Source organism: Pantherophis guttatus, chromosome 2 (assembly GCF_059756535.1).
Source record: "Pantherophis guttatus breed Tessera chromosome 2, ASM5975653v1, whole genome shotgun sequence".
Lineage (NCBI taxonomy): Eukaryota > Metazoa > Chordata > Lepidosauria > Squamata > Colubridae > Pantherophis > Pantherophis guttatus.
The window spans coordinates 149,947,433-149,968,683 of NC_142064.1; the positions used below are offsets into that span (position 1 = coordinate 149,947,433).

Sequence of the window (21,251 nt, forward strand, 5' to 3'; positions counted from 1 at the left end):
AATCCATCTTCTAGCAATGTTTGTATAAATCACATACTTTCCCTTTCTATCATCATTCTACTTTCACTCTTATTTCTGCACATTTTCCTTGTATGTTCCCCAATCCATTTTCCTGTGATCCACTCTGTACACTATTGAATATCTGTGTCATAATTAGGACCATTCAACAGATTCATAATTATCCCTACACCTTCATTTACTTGCATGTAGTCATCATGGTCATCATCGTTCATGTACATTATATCCTTCTCTTCTCTCTTGTTTGACACATAGAATTCCTTATATAGTCAAGTTCTAATATTCTATATAATGTATCATTAGATGGCTCCATTAAAGTTCTTCCATTGGCTATCACAACTTTAACATGCAAAAGTTTTATATCCATTAACCAGCCTTAGTTATACTTGTATAACATGCCGTATTATTGCTAAATTTGTATTTTACAAGGTTTGCCCCAAGAGATGCTCGCACTATTCTATGCAACTTAGCTTACTAATCTATTAGACTACTTTGGAAGCCCATATCCTACCAACTGGGAAATCTATGAAGTGTATTGACACACATTCAAGAATCACACTCAGTGATTCTCCAATTTAATATTTTTAATATTTAATATGCCTTTAATATGCCTTTAATATTCCCAAGTCTATAAATAAAAAATAAACATATTAGTCAGAATGAATATTTGATTTTAAAATCAGCATCCTTGGGTTCTGTATGCTTCCTTCATAATATTGGAAATGTCAATTCAGCTGATGAATTTATCATTCCTAATAAAACATCTGGCTTTATTCCGATGGTACATACAACTGATTAAATTGGCTTGTGTTTGGCCCACTAAAGAAGCCATAGCATTTGTTTTAATTATTGAGAAGGTTTTGCATTGATGATTCAATGTATAGCAGCAGCATTCTTTTCTGGATCACTGAGACATCTGTGCAGTTCTCAGCTCCAGAATGTCTAAAAGTTCATGGACCATCCCAAGATCAGACCTCTTTGGGATAAACTAATTAAGCTTTTTAGCAAGGTTTTAGAATTTCCCCCACTTGAGCGATATTGATGCAGGGACAGTGGGGACCCTCGGAAGATGGCAGCCGGAGATCTTCTTATTTTCAGAGAGCTGGGATCTTGACATGTTAATTAACGGAGGCAAGGTGGACTTTTTGGCAGGACCAAATGGTTTCTTTCTATCTCTGGGGTGAGGCTTTTTTGCAGATTCTTCATCCCGTTCTGGGAATGTCAGCTGCATCGTTTTCAGCTCTGACTCGGTGGTGCACACGATGCCCCTGTTCATCATCCGTGGTGTCATGGGCAGATTGCTGGGGAAGGTTAGAGTCTCCATCTCCTAAGAGCAAATATAGAAAGGACCACCTAGATCAGGGGTCTCCAACCTTGGCAGGTTGATGGCTGAGGAATTCTGGGAGTTGAAGTCCACAAGTCTTAAAGTTGCCAAGGTTGGAGACTCCTGATCTAAGTCATCCATGAAAGATGCCATGTTAAGAATCTAGTAGTATTGTAATTTTTCTTGGAAAACTGATTACAATCGGCCACATCCCAATTAGAGTTTAAATTACAGGTAGTCCTTGATTTATAATCGTTTGTTTAGTGACCACACTAAACAGCACTAAAAAAGCGATTTGTGACCATTTTCACACTTATGACCATTGCAGCATCTCCATGTTCATGTGATCCAAAATTTCGATGCTTAGAAATTGGCTCATATTTGTGATACTTATAGTGTCCCGGGGTCACATCATCACCTTTTGAGACCTTCTGACAAGCAAAGTCAATGGGGAAACCGGATTCACCTAACAATTGTGTTACTAATTTGCAGTGAAGCATTTAAGAACTGTGGCAAGAAAGGTTGTAAAAGAAGGCAAAACCAGTGGTGGGCTGCTGCCAGTTCGGACTGGTACGGGCAAACCGGTAGTTCCGACCACGGCTGGCCCCACCCACATCCTATATCAGGAGTCCTCAAACTTTTTAAACAGGGGCCAATTCACGGTCCCTCAAACTGTTGGGGGGGCCAGATCGGCTGGGAGGGCGTGATTAGGTGGTCATGTGACTAGGTGGGTGTGGCTAGGTCATATGGCTGGGTGGGCCAATTTAACAGTCCATTGAACAATGCACACAAATTAAACTTTAATTTGTTTTGCTCCTGGGGGTGTTTTATTTGCTTTTGTTTGCATGTTGCTCTTTTGGTTGCCTTTTCTTTTTACTAGATCGTTTTTTCAGTTGTTTAGGAGTCTAGTGGTCCACTTCAGGAAACTCAGTTTTGCTGCAATTCCTCTCAGCCCCAAGGAGCTTGAAAAATCTCTCTCTCTCTCTCTCTCTCTCTTTGTCTCTCTCTCTCTCTCTTTCTCTCTCTCTCTCTTTTTCTTTCTTTCTCTCTCTCTCTTTCTCTTTCTCCTTCTCTCTCCCCCCTCTCTCTTTCTCTCTGTCTGTCTCTCTCTTTCTTTGTCTCTCTCCCTCTCTCCCCCCCTCCCTTTCTCTCTTTCTCTCTCTCCCTTTCTCTCTCTCTTTCTCTCTCTTTCTCTCCCTCTTTCTCTTTCATTCTTTTTTCTCTCTCTCTCTTTCTCTCTCTCTGTCTCTCTCCCTCTCTCTTTCTCTCCCCCCTCTCTCCTTCTCCCCCCTCTCTCTCCCTCTTTCTCTCTTTCATTCTTTCTCTCTCTCTCTCCCTCTTTCTTTCTCTCTCTCCTTCTCCCTCTCTCTCTTTCTCTCTCCCCCCTTTCTCTTTCATTCTCTTTTTCTCTTTCTCTCTCTCTCACATTGTCTTCTCCCCCCCCTCTCTCTTTCTCTCTTTCTGTCTCTTTCTGTCTCTCTCCCTCTCTCTTTCTCTCTCTCCTTCTCCCTCTCTCTCTTTCTCTCTCCCCCCTTTCTCTTTCATTCTCTTTTTCTCTTTCTCTCTCTCTCACACTGTCTCTCTCCCCCTCTCTCTTTTTCTTTGTCTCTCTCCCTCTCCTCTCTCTCCCTCTCTCTTTCGTTGTCTCTCTCTCTCTCTCCTTCTCTCTCTCTCCCTCTCTCTTTCCGTCTCTCTGTCTGTCTCTCTTTCTTTGTCTCTCTCCCTCTCTCTCTCCCTCTTTCTCCTTCTCTTTCCCTCTTTCTTTCTCTCTCTCTCCCCCTCTTCCTCTTTCATTTTTTTTCTCTTTCTTTTTCTTTCTCTCTTTCTCTCTCTCTCTTTCTCTCTCCCTCTCTTTCTTTCTCTTTTCCTCTCTTTCCTTCTCTCCCTCCCTCCCTCTCTCTTTCTGTCTGTCTCTCTCTCTATCTTGTGGAGGCGGTGAAGGTGAAAAAGGGGCCGTTTTTGCCTGTTTTTTTGCCTTTTCACCCCCCCCCCTCCACGAGCATTCTGCAGGCTAAAATTGTTGAGCTTACCTTTTGGTTCCAGCCCGCAGGTCTCCTGAAGGCAAGTCCTGTGCTCTGCTGAAGGGTGGGTGGGGTGATGTGGGCAAGGCAACCTTGTGGGGCTCTGCGGGGCAACCTTGTGGGGCTCTGCGGGCTGGATTAATTGGTTCAGCAGGCCGCATGCGGCCCGTGGGCTGTAGTTTGAGGACCCATGTCCTATATAATCACTGGTTATTTGATGCCGCACGCATGCGCGGAAGGCGCATGCACGCTCTCACATTTTCGGTTCCGGATGAACCGGTTGTTACAACCTGCAGCAGCCCACCCCTGGCCAAAGCTCACTTAACAACTGTCTTGCTCAGCAATGGAAATTTTGGCTCAGTTGTGACCATAAATCGAAGACTACCTGTAATTGCATGAATATAATTAACTAGAATGCCATACAGTGCTTTTTATTATGTAAAAGCAATAGCCAAGAAGCTTATTTTTCTTTTAAAATGTATATACTAGCTCTTGGGAGGTGATTTATGTTGAAACCCCAAAAGGCAAAATAAAAAAAAACCCAGTTAAATATTCCCTTCCTTCCTCTTTTCATTACCCCACAGCTGCTGAGTTTTCCCAAAGGCCATTCTTTACAATAACATAAAACAAACGCATACATTGCATTTGTGCTCCTAAGAAATCTAGTCTGGCCTTAGATAAGATTGTGTGTGTGAGTAAAGGAGAGAAGAGAGGGGTCATCGCAATGTATGTTCACATCTATTGGGACTGAACTCAAATATCCAGCAGTTGATTCACTAATGCAAATATGTGCAAAGAACAGTCTGTTTGTGAAAAGCAGTATAATAATATCTGCCATGAAAGGTATTATCCCTCCTCTGTATACTGTTTGGGCGGAAGTAGCAATTTTCCAGTTTTATGGAACCGGAACTGTAATTTAGTGTGAGTTTGCAAATACAATATTACTTTGTTTTCACAGCTATGTTTGATGAAGGCCTTGAAGTACAACATAATTCTGGTATCCTGGGATCTAGTGAGCTTCTAGCCAGTTAGCTATTTCTTAACAAACACTTTGTTTAGTGTGGGTTTGATTTGGTGTAACATCCTAAATAAGTTTGGTTCAAGCTTACTCATAAGCATAATGCAAGGGTAGAAATGCGCCAATTTGTGGTTATTAAATAACCACCGCTATGACTATGCATGTAATTTTACATTAATATGTAAGCTCAAACAGAAGGGTTAGGGTTAGGATCAAAGGAAAACTGAATTAATAAAAAATTGAAAACAGTTGAATAGATACTATAAGCGTTAGGTTGTCTGCCCATGTTTTACGCACAGTTGTAGTCAGCGCATGAAAAGGTGAACAGGCTGTTCCAAACTGATAAACCTTCTTGGTGTTAATTTCTCCAAAGACATGTCGGCGGACTTTTCGCTTTGCTATTCTTTTCAGGAACCCTTCTTCCAGATTGTGTTTGAAAATACTCTGTGTGTGGAAATTAAACAAATATGGAACGTTGATAAAAGGTGTATTCTGTTTAGCATGTTAGCTTCTAAGTGCCAGTAGCTGAAGGACACCGGCATTATAAATGAAGCAGGAGGAGGTGACAGATTATAAGGTAGTCTAAAGCAGTGGTCACCAATTGGTGGTCCGTGGACCATTGGTGGTCCGTGAGAAAATTTTGGTGGTCCCCAGAAAAATTATTTGCAATTTTTTATATTGCACTAAATACTATTTATCTTTTAAAAAATTCATATTAGTGGTCCGCGGGATTTACAATTATGAATTTAGTGGTCCCTGAGGTCTGAAAGGTTGGTGACCCCTGGTCTAAAGGACAACACAATAGTCCGGGTAAAATGTACCTGGACATCTTAGGCAGCAGATGCTGAAGGATGGGGACAAAGAGAGCTGGATGTGATAAAACCTAAAGTAGACTTCAGAATTCTGGTAGGGTAAAGAAGGAACGTTCAATTGCCCATCCAGTGCAAGAAGTATTTTGTCTCTTACTTCATATAGCAAAATATCTTAGGTGGGTTCTGGGGGATAATCCCATATTACAATTACAGTGGTCAAATGCCACTTTCAAATGTTTTTGTACATAAAGATGGGTATGAGTCAACCAACTCACAATTGTAACTCTGGATGGCGAATATATGTTTAAAAAAACAACCACTGGCAACTATTAATAAAAAAATAATGGTGCCTAAAGAAAAACCCAAGCCAACATTAGAAACTCACTCAATCTCCAGGCTTCAATGCCTTAGGGAACATCCAAATCTCTAAAGATTTATGAAATGCTATTGGGGTCAGGGATATGAATCTCAGGGATATGGTATTTCAGAGAGCAGTTGCTGTGAAAAAAAATGCTTCCTGGGTCCTGTTAGATCTGTGATGGGCTTGGGATAAGGGTACTACATCCATCTTGGCCCTTCTCTACCTCTTGGCAGTTTATGATATCATCAAATCATAGTATTTTTCTGGACTAACTCATCTCAAACTCTGATGCTTCCTCACCCTTCTCTCCCTTTCAGCCCACTAGATATACCAGATAAGGAAACAAACTCTACAGGAAAGTTAAAACTCTTTTAGTTGAGAATGGCCATAATAACAACATCATGCAGGTCTAATTGTGTTGTAGCTTCTCTCCCTTCCTATATTTCAGTGAATCAGGGAGGCATTTACCTGATCCTCTTCCAAAATTATCTCATTTTTTTGGATTGAAAAAAAAAAAAAACCTCAGCGCCCCCCCCCCCCCCCTTTGCCTGCATATTTTGGTTATTTTCTTTACTCCCTATAGTAGTGGCAATAAAAGTGGCACTTCTGCCCGTGATTTAAATGGCTAATGCATTTTCCAGATTTCCAGGGCTGGCTGGAGAAATTGAAAAAAAAAAAGAAAAACGGAGTAATTGTGCTGAAATAATTAAAATTGCTCTTTTTTGTTCTGCACTGTCAACAAATTTACAGCAGGCAGAGTATTTTGTTCTGAGTTCAGAAGAGTCAAATGGTTTATTCGAAGAACAGAAAGCTTTCTCCGTCCTTACCTGATGCTGCATCAACCCAATGTGGTGATAGTGTTATTACCTCATGTTTCCTTTGGGCTAAGATGCTGTTTAACTGGGGTGTCATCAGCCAACTTTGTACCACATCTGCAGAAGGAGCCTGACTAGGAACTTGTTGAGGCTGAGCAATTCTGGGTAATTGAAGCTCTGAGAACAAAAAATAAACTCAAATATTCCTATGAATATATCCACCAGATTTGAAGAACAGATCTTAAACAATTCTTGGGAGGAAAATGGCCATCAGCATTTCCTGAAAGCATGGTTCTGTCCTCATCACTTTTCAAGTGCCTGAAGCTGAGCTTATCCCCAACTATTTGATTTTTCTTCTACTTGTGGCAATAATTTGGTGAACATACTGTACTTTTCCAATTATTTTGATAGTTGACCCTCTTTTTTTTCACTACCATTATTTCAACAAGCAGTGCTTAATTTTTAATACAACATCCAGTTAAACCTTTTCTTAATTAGGTTTTCCTCAATACCCATTTTACATGCTTTCTTCCATAAATTTTTTGAATATCAAGTGTTGGATAGTTTACCTGTCCTTTGCTCTCCTACTTTGATAGAAATGTGGGATGGATGAAAACAACAGAAAGCCAGCACTAAAAATATAGTGCAAGTGCTGTTTTGTTTTTTAATCTAATCCTTTCTCTGAAATATGCCCATACAAACTAAAAAAGGCCGATAACTGCTGAATTGCACATCTTGAGCAAGGCATCTAGAATTCTAAAACTCAAGTTTGGAAATTTCCTAAGTGGAACTCTATGCAGCTGCAAAATCTATTTTGGAGAACATTTAAAGGAAGAAAATTCATGTTTAAATGGATCAGAAAGTGAATTATGTTGGGAGCAGCTGGTGTAATGAGTTTACTTGGGAAGTTACAAGGATGCCTCTCTTAGTTCAGGGCCTCTGATTGCTGCTTTGAGCAAGAACTACCTCCTCCTCAATACTCAGCTGATATTTAAGAACAAATATTCTTTTCAAAAGCTTTACATCTTCAGAAGCTTTGCCTCACTAAAGCCTGCCTCTACGATGCTGCTTTGATGCTTCAGTGCAAAATGGGTCAATGGAGCACCAGCACAAGAAAAAAAATAAAATAGTGCAGGGCTCTATCATTTAAATAATCCTTACAGGAAAGAAAATCATATCTAACTCGTGTAATGGCTTGGCTCCAATCTATGGAAAGTCATAGGCAGGATATTTTGTGCTTAATGTGTGTGGAGGATCACTTGTTTTGATTGATTAATCAATTATTAATTGATCTTTCTTGCCAGCCAAGGAACATTTCTTATGCCTGTTACCTTGTTGACTTTTGGGGGGGACTTCATTATATTGGCTTCAGGTGAGAAATTATTCACCAGGCTCTGGGTGTTGGTTAATATTGATTCAAGCTGTTAACAATCTAATTAAGGAAGGAAAAGATCTTCTGTAACCTGCGTGTAGAGAGGTTCAGCTTGGCCAATTCGTATTTTGTTTTGTGTCCACTGCCAATATCAATACAATCTGTATCCTCGTATGTTTGCTCCTCATGCGTCTCTGCTATCACTTATGCTAACTGGCATTAATTTGTAGCAGATATAATGGATCTCTTCTCTCATTCTTGGCCTTCCCTCTGCAAGAGGAAGATAAGAATCTGAAATTCTTGTCTAGAATCCAGGTCCATCGATGTTTTATTACCTACAATTATTTTTCCAGAGAGGCTTAATGTATGAAGCCACTATTTTAACAATAGCAATAGCAAAAGCACTTAGATTTGTAGCGCTTTACAGAACTCTCTGAGGGGTTTACAAATGTCAGTATTATTGCCCCCAACAATCCGGGTCCTCATTTTACTCACCTCAGAAGGATGGAAGGCTGAGTCAACCTGCAGCCCCATCAGGATCGAACTCCTGACAGTGGGCAGAGTTTGCCTGCAATATAGCATTCTAACCACCAGAACACTTAACCCTCATTGGCCTATGTTACACCATACTTACCACCATATGTATGTAACCATGCGTAATAATACCTAATAATTACGTATGGTTATACGTAACCATACCTAATAATTTAGGACTTATACCAGTCCTAAATTATTTAAGATGGGGAGACACCACCATATGGAGTTGCTTCTGCCATAAAATCCAAGGCTTTGAGCTGTAATATCACATATTAGGCATGTGGCAGATGTAATTTTTAATGCTCCTTGTTGACCATTGGCATAAAGAAATCTCTGGTATGGGTTTTTATTTTAGGTTACTCAAATGCCTAATTTACAGAAAACAGTCCTATGTATATTATAAACCAACATCTGTTTAAAGATACCAAAACATAAGCAGAAACAGCTGGGGTTTTAAAACTTTCCAACCATAGGGAGCATTTGGGCAGCAAACTGAAACATTCAAGACTGATGAAGACTCTCAAGAGGGGTTGAAATGCACTGATGGCACTGAAGATACCACTGTGGATTTAAGAGGTGCTCACATAATGTCTGTGAGACCATGAAAACAGAAATTTCAGAGTCATCCCAATTAATTTCAGACATTCTAAATTGCTAGGAGGTGTGGCTATATGCCTAGCTGAGTTGCTGATAAGATAATAAAAGACCTTGGTTTAGGTGAACTGAAATTACTACAGTTGTGAGAATTGGGGAGTGTGCATCCATGTTTTTCTTGTCTAAGGCTGGCTGATCCTATCCATTATAGAAGTCATTCTGGCCTGTTTGATTGGTCATAAAGTTTCCTGGCTTAATTATTCTTTTGTCATAGTTATTACTACTTTCACAGTTCATTTTATAAGGTAAAGGTAAAGGTTCCCCTTGCACCTATGTGCTAGTTGTTCCTGACTCTAGGGGGGTAATGCTCATCTCTGTTTCAAAGCCGAAGAGCCAGCGCTGTCCGAAGACTTCTCCATGGTCATGTGCCGGCATGACTAAATGCCAAAGATGCACAGAACACTGTTATCTTCCCACCAAAGGTGGTCCCTATTTTTCTACTTGCATTTTTTACATGCTTTCGAACTGCTAGGTTGGCAGAAACTGGGACAAGTAACGGGAGCTCACCCCATTACGCGGCACTAGGGATTCGAACCGCTAAACTGCCAACCTTTCGATCGACAAGCTCAGCGTCTTAGCCACTGAGCCACCATGTCCCACTGTTCATTTTATAGAAACCAATAAAAAGAAGTTGTGATTCTGTGAATTTTGGGAAGAGCTATTAATATCTGAAAAGCAGTGTGAGTTTCATTTATATCAGAGGTGTCCAAACTTGGCAACGTTAAGATTTGTGGACTTCAACTCCCAGAATGGCTGGCTGGGGAATTCAGAGAGTTGAAATCCACAAGTCTCAAAAAGTGTCAAAGTTGGATACTCCTGACCTATATCTTATTTTCTATTTTATGAATTTTAAATGGAATAAAAGGAACATTGGTACCAAACAGAGCTTCACACCTGGTATCCTGCAACATACAAGGCCTGCAAGAGGAAGCCTCACACAGGTAGAACTGTTCAATTAAGGCAGTGAGCTTTTTACTCAACAGCTTTGAGCAATTAGAATGGATTATGGATCAACCTATTTAAGGATATCCAGCACAGTGTTTTCAGGGAGACCCATAAGACTAAATCTATGGTCTGGATATTTGGCTAGCATTCAGATCAGTGGTGGGTTCCTCCCGGTTCGGTCCGGTTCAGCCGAGCCGGTAGCAGTGACGATATGACGTCACCGAACCGGTTCTTCCCCCCGCCCTCCCCCCCACCCACATTATTCTTCCTTTTATTTGGTCCCACCCCCAATCTGTTGCTGCCTCCTGAGTCCCAGCTGATGACTAGAGGGAAAAAAACTGTTTAAACTCTTGCCGCGGGGCTTCAAAGGGCCGTCCTACAGCTGATCAGTGTTAAAAGCAAACAAATGAGTCGGGTCGTAAGTGCGCGGACTGGTCGTAAGTGTGAGGACCTTCCAGAAATGACTCTGCCCAGCTAGCCACGCCCACCTAGTCACATGACCTCCAAGCCACACCCACAAAATAAGCCATGCCCACAGAACCGGTAATAAAAAAATTTAGAACCCACCCCTGATTCAGATTATTTGATGATTTTAGTCAAAAAAAAAAAAAAGCATCTTGGAAATGTCTGGCTGCCAAGATAGTCAAACTGTGAAGAGATGACTCATACTATCTTTTTTTTTTTTTTGGAAAGACAAGCAGCAACTCATTCCCTAAGTGATGTTTGAAGATGAGATTTTGAAAGAGAAAATTATGCAGTCTATCTGCTTGAACAAAATCATTAAATATATTCCTTTTCATTTTTCATTTCAGACGTTTCCAGTATGAAAGGAATATAAAATAGTGCGCTTAGTAGGGAGGAAAAGAACACATCTGTTTGCGCATGCTATTCACCAGCAACATCCAATATTGTTCATTAAAAATTTTGCCATACTATTTCTTTGAGCAGCATAGGTTTTGCTAATGTCATAATCAGAGGTGGGTTTCAGCAGGTTCTGACCAGTTCTGGAGAACCGGTAGCGGAAATTCTGACTGGCCCCACCCCCATCTATTCTCTGCCTCCCAAGTCCCAGCTGATTGGGAGGAAATGGGGATTTTGCAGTAACCTTCCCCTGGAGTGGGGTGGGAATGGAGATTTTACAGTATCCTTCCCCTGCCACGCCCACAAAGCCACACCCACCAAGCAATGCCATCCCCTCCAAGCCACACCCACAGAACCAGTAGTAAAAAATTTTGAAACCCACCACTGGTCGTAATTATGCCAACAACCCTGGATTTTGTTGCATTTAGCAGCTTGTTCAGCTGAGCCATTAAACTGATGATATTCACTCGCACACATTTGACATATGGAGCACAATATCGAGATTATAGAAGTTCCACAAAACACCAAAAGTCAAGACAGAGTCCTGTTCATACATGTTTTTAAATTGCAAATATGCACCAGCCTCAGATGCATGCCTTGATCCTTTTCCATTAACTTGCAAGAAACGGAAAGCTTTCGTCTCCCCGTTTTGAATAAAGCAATAGCGCTATGCAATGTTTTCCCTACATTCTGAAGACATGGCTCAGAATGCATTGCAGGAGGGCAGCTGTGTTAGTCTGTAGCAGTATGCAAGAGTAGCATGGATACAGTGCCTGCCAGGAACTTATGAAAGTAGCCCTATCATTTTCCATGATGCTTTCTATGGAACTTCCGAACTGAAACTGAAGAGGTATATAACATCTCTTCAGAATCAAAGAAGTTTCTAGACTATACAGGTAGTCCTTGACTTACGACACAATTGAGCCCAACATTTTTGTTGCTAAGTGCTTATTAAATGAGCTTTGCCCCATTTTACGACCTTTCTTCTCACCATTCTTAAGTGAATCACTGCAGTTGTTACGTTAATGTCATGGTTGTAAAATGAATCTGGCTTCCCCATTGACTTTGCTTGTCAGAGGGTCGCCCAAGGTGATCATTTGCCCCTGGGACACTGCAATGGTCATAAGTAAGAGCCAGTAACCAAGCATCCAATCTCTGATCCTGTGACCATAGGGAAGCTGCAACAAACATAAGTGTGAAAAATGGTCATAAGTCACTTTTTTTCAGTGCCGTTGTAACTTTGAACTGTCACTAAATGAAAGGTTTTAAGTTGAGGGCTTCCTTTGAGGCCTATATTGTGGGTGCTGTGATTTGTTTAAAGTATAGTTGGATTGTAGAATTTTAAAGCAAACGGCAGGTGTTCATGATGGAACATATTCAAATCTAATTATTTCATGCCAGTGGACAAAAAGTAATAGGAATTACTCTAGAAACAGTAATGGCTCGCTATTAACCTAGGAAGAAAATGTCCTCGGGCACCAAGAGAGGCTTCTCTTCTATTTTGAATTAATACCAGGAAGGTCAAACTGGTTTATCCATTCTGGTCATGATTGAAACCAGCTCCTTCAAATGTAATATTAATTAGTTTCTCTATGCTTGATATTAACCTACACAATATGTGCCAATTTTATGCACAATTTCATGAACCTCAAGTACTGCACTGAGTATTGTTACGTGTGGCTGGCAGCCATGTGAAGAGGACGCACAGCTGATTGGTCCACCAGCATGGCAACTGACTGGCGGGACATTGGAGTGTGCTGATTAGTCAAGCCGCTGACAGCTCTACTATAAAGAGCTGTCAGCGCTGAGGAGGTTGCTCGCTCACCCGTTAGCCATAAGAGCGAGTCATGGTTAGATGTTATTGTTAGCCAATAAAGAGCTGTTAATTGTTAATCTGCCTCACTTCTGTCATTGTTGTTCTAAGAATAGAACAAGTATTAATTTGGAAGTTGAGGGTCACATGCATACACTTTTGCTCATATATACACATCTACTATTCATATCCATTCACACTTAATGCAAAACTACAGTACCTTCATTGCCCTCTCATTTTGATATTGCCTTCCTTTTGCCTTCTAACTCTGTTATTCTGTTATTCTTTTCAGCAATCCCTAGTAAAGACTTACTGGAAAAGAAGAAACAAAAAAGTTCTTCCCCATGCTCCTAATCCTGCTTGTAGATTTTTAGGTTTCTGATAGTAATAACAATAGCATTTAGACTTATATACTGCTTCACAGTGCTTTACAGCCCTTTCTAAGCGGTTTACAGAGTCAGCATATTGCCCCCAACAATCTGAGTCCTCATTTTACCCACCTCGGAAGGATGGAAGGCTGAGTCAATCTTGAGCCGGTCAGGATCGAACTCCTGGCAGCAAGCAATGAGCAATACTGCATTCTAACCACTGCACTACCACAGCTCTAATGCAGGAAACTATGGTACCAGTTAGCTCACAGTAGAAAGTTACTTTGCCCTCCTAGCCACCCCAAATACACTGAAGGGTCAGCTTCCCACCCACCCCTGCCCCAAGTTCTAGGATAGGATGAAGGGATTGCCTGTTAGATGCTTGACTTGGTGCCAGATTCTGTTTTTTTTTTAATGCATTTGGCTTTTATAGTTTGAATACAATGTTTTACATTGTTTTAAGTTTTGATTGGGAGCTGCCTGGAGTTTGTTATAAGATAGGCAGCTATGTGAATATTTTAAAGAAATAATAAATAATAAATAATAAATAAATAATTCTCATGAGCTAACAAGGTTGATGGAAAAAGCACCTCTTGAAGGCTTTCCGGAAGGCAAAAAGCAATGGGGCTAATTTAGCCTCGGGGCAGAGGTGGTATTCAGCAGGTTCTGACCAGTTCTGGAGAACCAGTAGCGGAAATTTGGGGTAGTTTGAAGAACTGGTAAATACCACCTCTGACTGGCCCTGTCCCCATCTATTCTCTGTCTCCCGAGTCCCAGCTGATTGGGAGGGAATGGAGATTTTACAGTATCCTTCCCCTGGAGTGGGGTGGGAATGGAGATTTTACAGTACCCTTCCCCTGCCACGCCCACCAAGCCACGCTCACCAAACTACGCCCACCAAGCCACGCTCACAGAACCGGTAGTAAAATCCCATCACTGCTCAGGGGAACAATGTTCCATAGAGTGGGGCAACCCACCCCCATCCCTGATCTGATGGAATGAATGGATGTAACCAGGTTGTCCCTCATATAACCTGGTCATATTTGCGATGCTAAGCCATTGTCATGGATTGTTTAAATTTAACGTTTAACCCTGTACTCTTTACAATTTGGATAGATGACCTATTCATATTGCACCCCCCCTTCCCATCAAATATCTCCTCCCCCACCCATGAAAAAGATTATGATAAAGACTTCAAGATTACATTTTAGAAATTACCTTCTGCCTGCTACTTAGATGTCTTTTCTTGTTTCTTAAGTATACATTAAGGATTCTTTGACTTTCAAACCTGTATATACTTAAGGAACTTTGCAATTCCGTGTCCACCAAAATGAGTTGTTCTGGGATGAGTTTGTTCTCTTAATTGTTACCTTCTCACCGCTGTGGGTTTCACAAAAATGGCCACAAAGCATAATGCTTACGTTTTCCTCTCCTTTGAGGTCAAGCCCCAGAGCACTGTAATCAGTTTGGAAAATGAATGAAAGGTCTCTTCTGCTGGAGTGTCTTCTGAGCACTTGGTCAGCTAGGTTATGCTTGCTTAATTTGCTACCTTATATCTGAAATTTAAGGCCAAAGTGAGCCTGGCATTCATGATACAACGTAATCTTCCTGAATTCTCTTCCTTAGGGACTAATTAGAAACTTCATCTGGTTGCTTTGAAGGCCATAAAAGTAATAATCTGGGAAAGGATGTGCAAAGCTTCAATCTTTGCCTCTTCTCAGATTTAGATATACAGGTGGTCCTTGACTTATAGCCATAATTGACCCCAAAAGTTCTGTTCTTTGCACACACTTGCTGTTGTGGCCTGTCGGCTGCAGGGCCCTCCAGCAGCTGAATCAGAAGAGGAGGAGGCGTGGGAGTCAGGGTCAGCTTCAGGGCAACCTGGGAGCTCCGAGGGGGAAGAGGGAATGGAGCTGGCAGAGAGAGAGAGAGAGACAGAGGAGGAGCCTGGGCCATCCATCAGCCCTCAGATGGAGAGTCAACAGCTCCCAGTTCTGGAGGTGGTTGATGAAGAAGAGGAGGAACAGCTGGGTCCAGTGCCTGATGTGCGGCTGCGTAGAAGGCAGAGAAGAGGAGAGCAATGGAAAGATCCTGGGGAAGGAAGAGCCACTGCTGCTAGCGAAGCCCCACCCTAGCTCTTGGGATAAAAGGCAGGGGGCAGAGATGAATAGATGTGGCAGACAACTATTCATCTTCCAGCCGGATGGACTTGTTAGCCTGCGAAAGAAATTTTTTGCCAGGGCTGCCAGCATTCCTAATAAAAGAATCTTTTGAGTTCACGTCAGAGGGTTTGTCGTGTTTGGGGAACTGGGTCAGAACACTTGCACTGTTGAACCAACTGCTGGATATTGAGCTCACTCCCAATAAATATGAAAATACGTTTGCTTGTAATGACCCCTCTCTTCTCTGACTTTGTCGTGTACACAATCTGAGTCATCTTGTTAGTAACACGACTTTCTCGTTGACTTTGCTTGTCAAAAGGTTGCAAAAGGTGATCACATGACCCCAGGACATTGCAACCATCATAAATTTGTTACTAAGCATCTGAATTTTGATCACATGACTGGGAGGATGCTGCGGTATTTAAAAAAATTGTCATAAGTCACTTTTTTCAGTGCCATTGTAACTTTGAATGGTCACTAAACGAAGGTTTATAAGTCGAGAACTACCTGTATCAGCTCTCTCCTGAAACAGCATTTTCAACAGTGGTGTGTGTGTGTGTGTGTGTGTGTGTGTGTGTGTGTGTGTGTGTGATTTTCTTTTTATAAAAGAGAGAAGAACAGCACATTCCTCATGACGGAATTGCCAATGTTTTCTCTAGTCCTATTTTGTGTTGCAGCGGTTAAAAAATATGTTCTTCCAGCAATATCTATTTCTCCTCCAAACCAATATTTTATTCCAGTAAGAGTTCCCTTCAGAAACCAAAACCTAAAAGTTAATAACTTTTCATATCTTTTGTTTTGTTATGAAGTCATGACACCAATGGAAAAATGACTATCCATCTCAGTTTGACTGACATTCTTTCAAGGACAGGAGACATCTTTAAAAAAAACAAAAAAACCTCACACTGAATGTTTTGGAATAGTTTCTGTTAGGAAAACAAATTCAGACTTGGATCAGCCCTTTAATGTTCAAAATGACAAGAGAATGAACAGCTGAGCACAACAGAAAAATTTTACAACACAATTTGCCAACTCCCATCATGCAAACCTGGCAGAGGTGGGTTTCACATAAGGTTACCACCGGTTCGCCGCGCACCAAAAATGTGAGTGCACGCATGCACGCAGCTTAGAAAACATGGCAAAATAGGATGGTATAGTGCCGGTGTGTGTGTGTGTGTGTGTGGTATGGACAAGGTCTGTCATTTGTACAGCTGGCATATTTTGCTTCTGAGAGTAGCAGAGGGAAGACCTGGTTGATACCCCTCCAAACAGCACTGTGGATGTTACACTAATTTGTATTTTAAATATGTGTACGAGGGCTGTGTTTCTGGCCAGCATTCTAAATATGAACTACAGCCAGGTGACTCACAGGCTTGGAAAGTTTTAGCTAGGGAGTGGGTTGGAAAGGAGAAGAGAAAAGAAAAGAAAAGAAGAACTTGGCCTCTGCTTTTGTGTAAAATGTTGCATGCTTGCTAAAAATACCTCTCGCCTATTTCCTAGAACTCAGCATTAACATTTTAAAATTCTTGGACTGTCTCTTGCCTGTGAGATGGACAGCTACATAAATTAGACAAATAATAAACTCATTTAAACAGAGATCTGTTCTGCTAAGAATTGTGATTATAATTTGGAGAGTTTGAGAGGATGCTGGGATACAGGACCTGAAGTTTACCCTATCTGGGTATTCTCTGGATTAGGCACTTCATCTGTATCCCCCAGTGAATGGAAGACGATGGTGTTCTATTTATTTCTTATTTCGTTACATTTCTATGCTGTTCAGCAGCTAACATGCATTGGCACCAAATACACAGATCAACTACACAAAAGAATAAAAATTATAACGATCAAGCCCTTTCAAGCCAAAAGTGAGTGTCTCACTGCTGTTTCACCATTACCTTAGGCCAAACACCTCAGCTCATTAATCACTTTGAAGTTTCAGATTGTTCATCAGCCCCCAAACATTTATTCCATGAAAATAATTTAATAATTTAATTTAATAAATGCTATTTCAGCTAAAATTGCTATGAACAATAGCAGTACAACATTGACTTCTTGCCTGACTAGGTGGCTCAGTGCCTGATTAGGTGGCTCAGTGGCTAAGACACTGAGCTTGTCAGTCAGAAATGTCGGCAGTTCAGCGGTTCGAATCCCTAGTACAGGTATCCTGCGTGAGCAGGGGGTTGGGCTAGATGACCTTCAAGGTCCCTTCCAACTCTGTTACTGTTACTATATTCTCATCAACACTTGGGGTCCATGTTGGCCATTTTGGAGAATCCTGCCTTAAGAAAACCCAAGCAACTTTTATTTCCAGCTTATCAGCTATCCTGGGAATAAAACACTTATTTATTTATTTATTTTATTCAATTTGTATCCCGCCCTTCTCCTAGTGGACTCAGGGCGGTGCACAGCCAGAACTAAAACACATACCAATACAAAATTTAAAATTTTTAAAAGAATTATATGATTTTGGCCCAAAATTTAAAACGTTCAAACTAAAACCCATTGACAATTTAAAAGGCTAAAAAAAAAAAAAAAAAAAGGGCCACGCCAGCCCTGCTTGATGGAAAAGAAAAGTTTTTAGGGCACGGCGAAAGACCCGGAGATCCGATATCCTTCGTATCTCCGGGGGCAAATCGTTCCAGAGGGCAGGAGCTGCCACAGAGAAGGCCCTCCCCCTGGGGGTCGCCAGCCGACATTGCATGGCTGACGGCACCCTGAGGAGTCCCTCTCTGTGGGAGCTTACTGGTTGGTGGGAGGCTATCGGTGGCAGAAGGTGGTCCCACAAATACTTAACTTTTAAATAAAACTTTCAAGCTTCAACCATTTTCAACTGCAAAAAAAAAACTTTAAAACTAGTCGAATCCCTCTTAGCAGGGATTTTCTGCAGGAGAGTTTCTACAGAAAAGTTTCTAGGCTTTTTCAGCGGGAAGTCATTCTCTGAAATAAATAAATTGGCACAGAACTGATAAAAGCTGGTAGGACGTATTTATGCCCCATGTATCACTTTGGTCTGAGGCTCCTGCTTCCTTTGAATAGTCTGTACAGAAATACAATCCTCCTGTCATTCAGTGAGTTTTCATGAGCATCTTTTTAAGATTCTGAAAGCACTGGGTTTGAACACAGCTCTTCTTTTCTTTTTACTTAACTCACAAGCTCCCTCAACTCAGCTCTTTACTGTATATGAAAGATGTTCAATAGTTTGGGAATTCATTAATAATTCTCTTTGGATTTTATTTCCCTCTCATATTATAAGAGAATCACACTCAGAAGACATCTTAACAAAGAGACATTTTGAGGTTTCTAATTCCTTTACAACAACAACAACAACAACAACAACAACAACAACAACAACAATAACAATTATTATTATTTTATTTCTGTACCACCCTTCTCCAATGCAAGAATGGAGCTAGATTTCTTGGATTACAATTCCCATCATCCTTGGCCAGCATAACCAAAGGTCAGGAACAATAGATACTGCTATTTGATAACATTTGGAGAACCTTTGCACTATAATTACTTTGAGTCTGAGCATTTAATTCTTAATAACTCTAATGTATCACTCAAGTATACACTCCTTCATTATAAGCACAAAAGTGAATTGCCACATTAAGAATCGCCACATTAAGATTAAATACTTAGACAGAAATTTTTATTTGCATTTAGAACAGCTGTGTCCCCCATTATGTTCTATAATTATGACATATGCAAGTTCTAAATGGATGTATTACTTCCATTAAAAAAATCACACTGGGAAAAGGGGGAACGTACTTTCGTTTTCATGAATATCAAATGCAGATCACCATCTGTGCTGTTTGCTTCATGCCCATCTTCAAATAAACTGCTTAACTCTGCTCTTTTCTTTTCTCACCTAGATCTCCTTTTAATGCTCAATTTAGCTCTTCACCACTTCAGGCCCATCATTGTCTTAAAAATGATGGCTACATGACATGCCCACGTAGTATTCTTGGCAGTGACTTTCCTTTCTTCTGTATGTTTTTTCCAACTTCCCAATCTAGTCTATGGATCCTGATATCTCACATCCAAGTATTAAACAAGTCTTACTTCAGTTAGATTTTTTTTTGAAATTGAAGTGGCTAAGTGACATCATTGCTTACTTAGTAGCTGTATGATATAGCTTAAGGCACACATTATCTTCTCCAATGCATTGCAACCTTCACAATAATAATTTGGAGAAAGAAAAGAAAAACTAATAATCAGACAGACTACACAATATGGTGGGCCTGAGTGAGGAGAGATGCATTTCCCAACTGCTATAGCCCAATTAGCCTACAGTCCAGTGGTAAATATGGCTGCCTACTGGATCAATTGTGGTGCTCAAAAAGAGTCCCTTGGACTGCAAGGAGATTCAATCATCAACCCTAAAGGAAATCAACCCTGACTGTTGTTTTGAAGGACAGATACTGAAGCTGAAGCTCAAATACTTTGGCCACTTAATGAGAAGACAGGACTCATTGGAAAATGATGTTGGGAAAGATGGAAGGCTAAAGGAGAAGGAGACAGCGGAGGATGAGATGATTAGATAGTGTCATTGACACAATGAACATGAATTTGGGCAAACTCTGGGAGACAATGGAAGACAGTGGGGGTTGGCATACTATGGTCCATAGGCTCCTGAAAAGTCAGACATGACTTAGAAACTGAACAACTAGATCAATGCCAACATTTCTGTGGTATTTTACTAAGCAGTACTGCAGGCCATAGTATTCACTGGTGAATTTCAGTGACTTTGTGAGAAAGACTTTCCAATAAATCAGCAGTTTTGTGTGACTTTTTAAAATATCCAATGTTTAATTCCTTGTTTAATTTTATGCTTACTTTATTGATCTGATAATATGGTGGCCAGATGCCATGTGAGCATTTCTGAAGCCTACCTTTGCTCCATCAAACCCATGAAGAACTTCTCTGCTTCTGCTCTGTAGAGACCCCTTAATTAATCCAATAAAAATAATTGAAAATAGGGGTAGAGGTGAGTTTACTTCTAAGTCCTAGAACCGTGATGGTAAACCTATGGCACGCGTGCCACAGGTGGCACGCGGAGCCATATCTGTGGGCACGCGCATGTTGCCCTAGCTCAGCTCCAGTGTGCAAGCGTGCGCCAGCCAGCTGATTTTCGGGCCTTTTGGGCCCACTGGAAGTCGAGAAACGGGCCATTTCCGGCCTCCTGAGGGCCTCTGGGGAGGTGGGGAAGGCAGTTTTCACCCTCCCCAGGCTCCAAGAAAGCCTCTAGAGCCTTGGGAGGGTGAAAAACAGGCCTACCGGGCCCACCGGTAACCTTTTTGCCGTCGCGTGCCAAAAGCGGGGGAGGGCGGAGGGGTCGCATGTGCATTCGTGGGGCATTGAATTATGGTCCCGCTCATGCACAAACCCTCGTGCTCCCCCCACTTTTGGCACGTGACGGCAAAAAGGTTAGCCATCACTGTCCTAGAACCATTTGTGCATGTATGCACAGATGGCTACTCAATTACTAATTTATACACCTGAGGATTTGCCTAGAGGATTTGAGAATGCTGGATTCCTCTTTTCTCCTATCTACTATATAAAGATGAATATTTGCCCTCTACATCTCCTGGTTAGGAATTTTACTGAGCAGTTTTTCTTTATTCCTTGATGTTTGTTTAATTGGATTGGCCAGAAGGCTTTGGCAGCACACATGGAATTTTCGATTATGTATGAATACTATTAGTGGAGCTTCTCGTAATTGATGACTATGGTGCTTCACATGAAATTTGCATTTCTGGAGATTTCATTGTGCCAAATAACCCCTAACCTTTTCCCCTCCTGCAGCTGTGCATTCCTTAAGTGTAACTGGAAGTCCAGCTCCAGTTTGCCTTTTGATATTACCAATATGTCAGCGCTGTGCACTCCGCTGAAGGGTTTGGCATTAAGCATGAAGCTGACTGCCTGTTGGAACCATCTGTTGCTAACTCCCAACCTGGTGTGAAATCCAATCGTTTAACATTTCTAATATTTCAAATATTTGCCTGTTGGCTGGTGCAGATTTTGCATTCTTCACTCTTAAAGTCATTGGGAGCTGCCATTTCTTGGGGTTTTTTTAAAGGCTCTTGTCAGAACGGCTATTGTTCTAATGTGGAAAAAAATTGAAGCAACATTTAGGCTGGGCAACATTTATTTTTGTGTCTGAGAAA

At 41.2% G+C, this 21,251-nt stretch overlaps 1 protein-coding gene across 1 annotated transcript in view; it reads right to left on the bottom strand.

The window, feature by feature from the left end:
- Positions 1 to 599: 599 nt before the first annotated feature.
- Positions 600 to 21,251, bottom strand: part of LOC117663131 (uncharacterized) — a 29,211-nt gene continuing 8,559 nt past the window's right edge. Inside the window, exons 3-5 of the mRNA XM_034413060.3 lie at positions 6,422 to 6,546; positions 4,679 to 4,825; positions 600 to 1,345 (exon numbers count right to left, since the gene is read on the bottom strand). Of these exons, the coding sequence (XP_034268951.2) occupies positions 1,031 to 1,345; positions 4,679 to 4,825; positions 6,422 to 6,546 (587 nt within the window). The 3' untranslated portion in view covers positions 600 to 1,030. The remainder of the gene's footprint in view (positions 1,346 to 4,678; positions 4,826 to 6,421; positions 6,547 to 21,251) is intronic.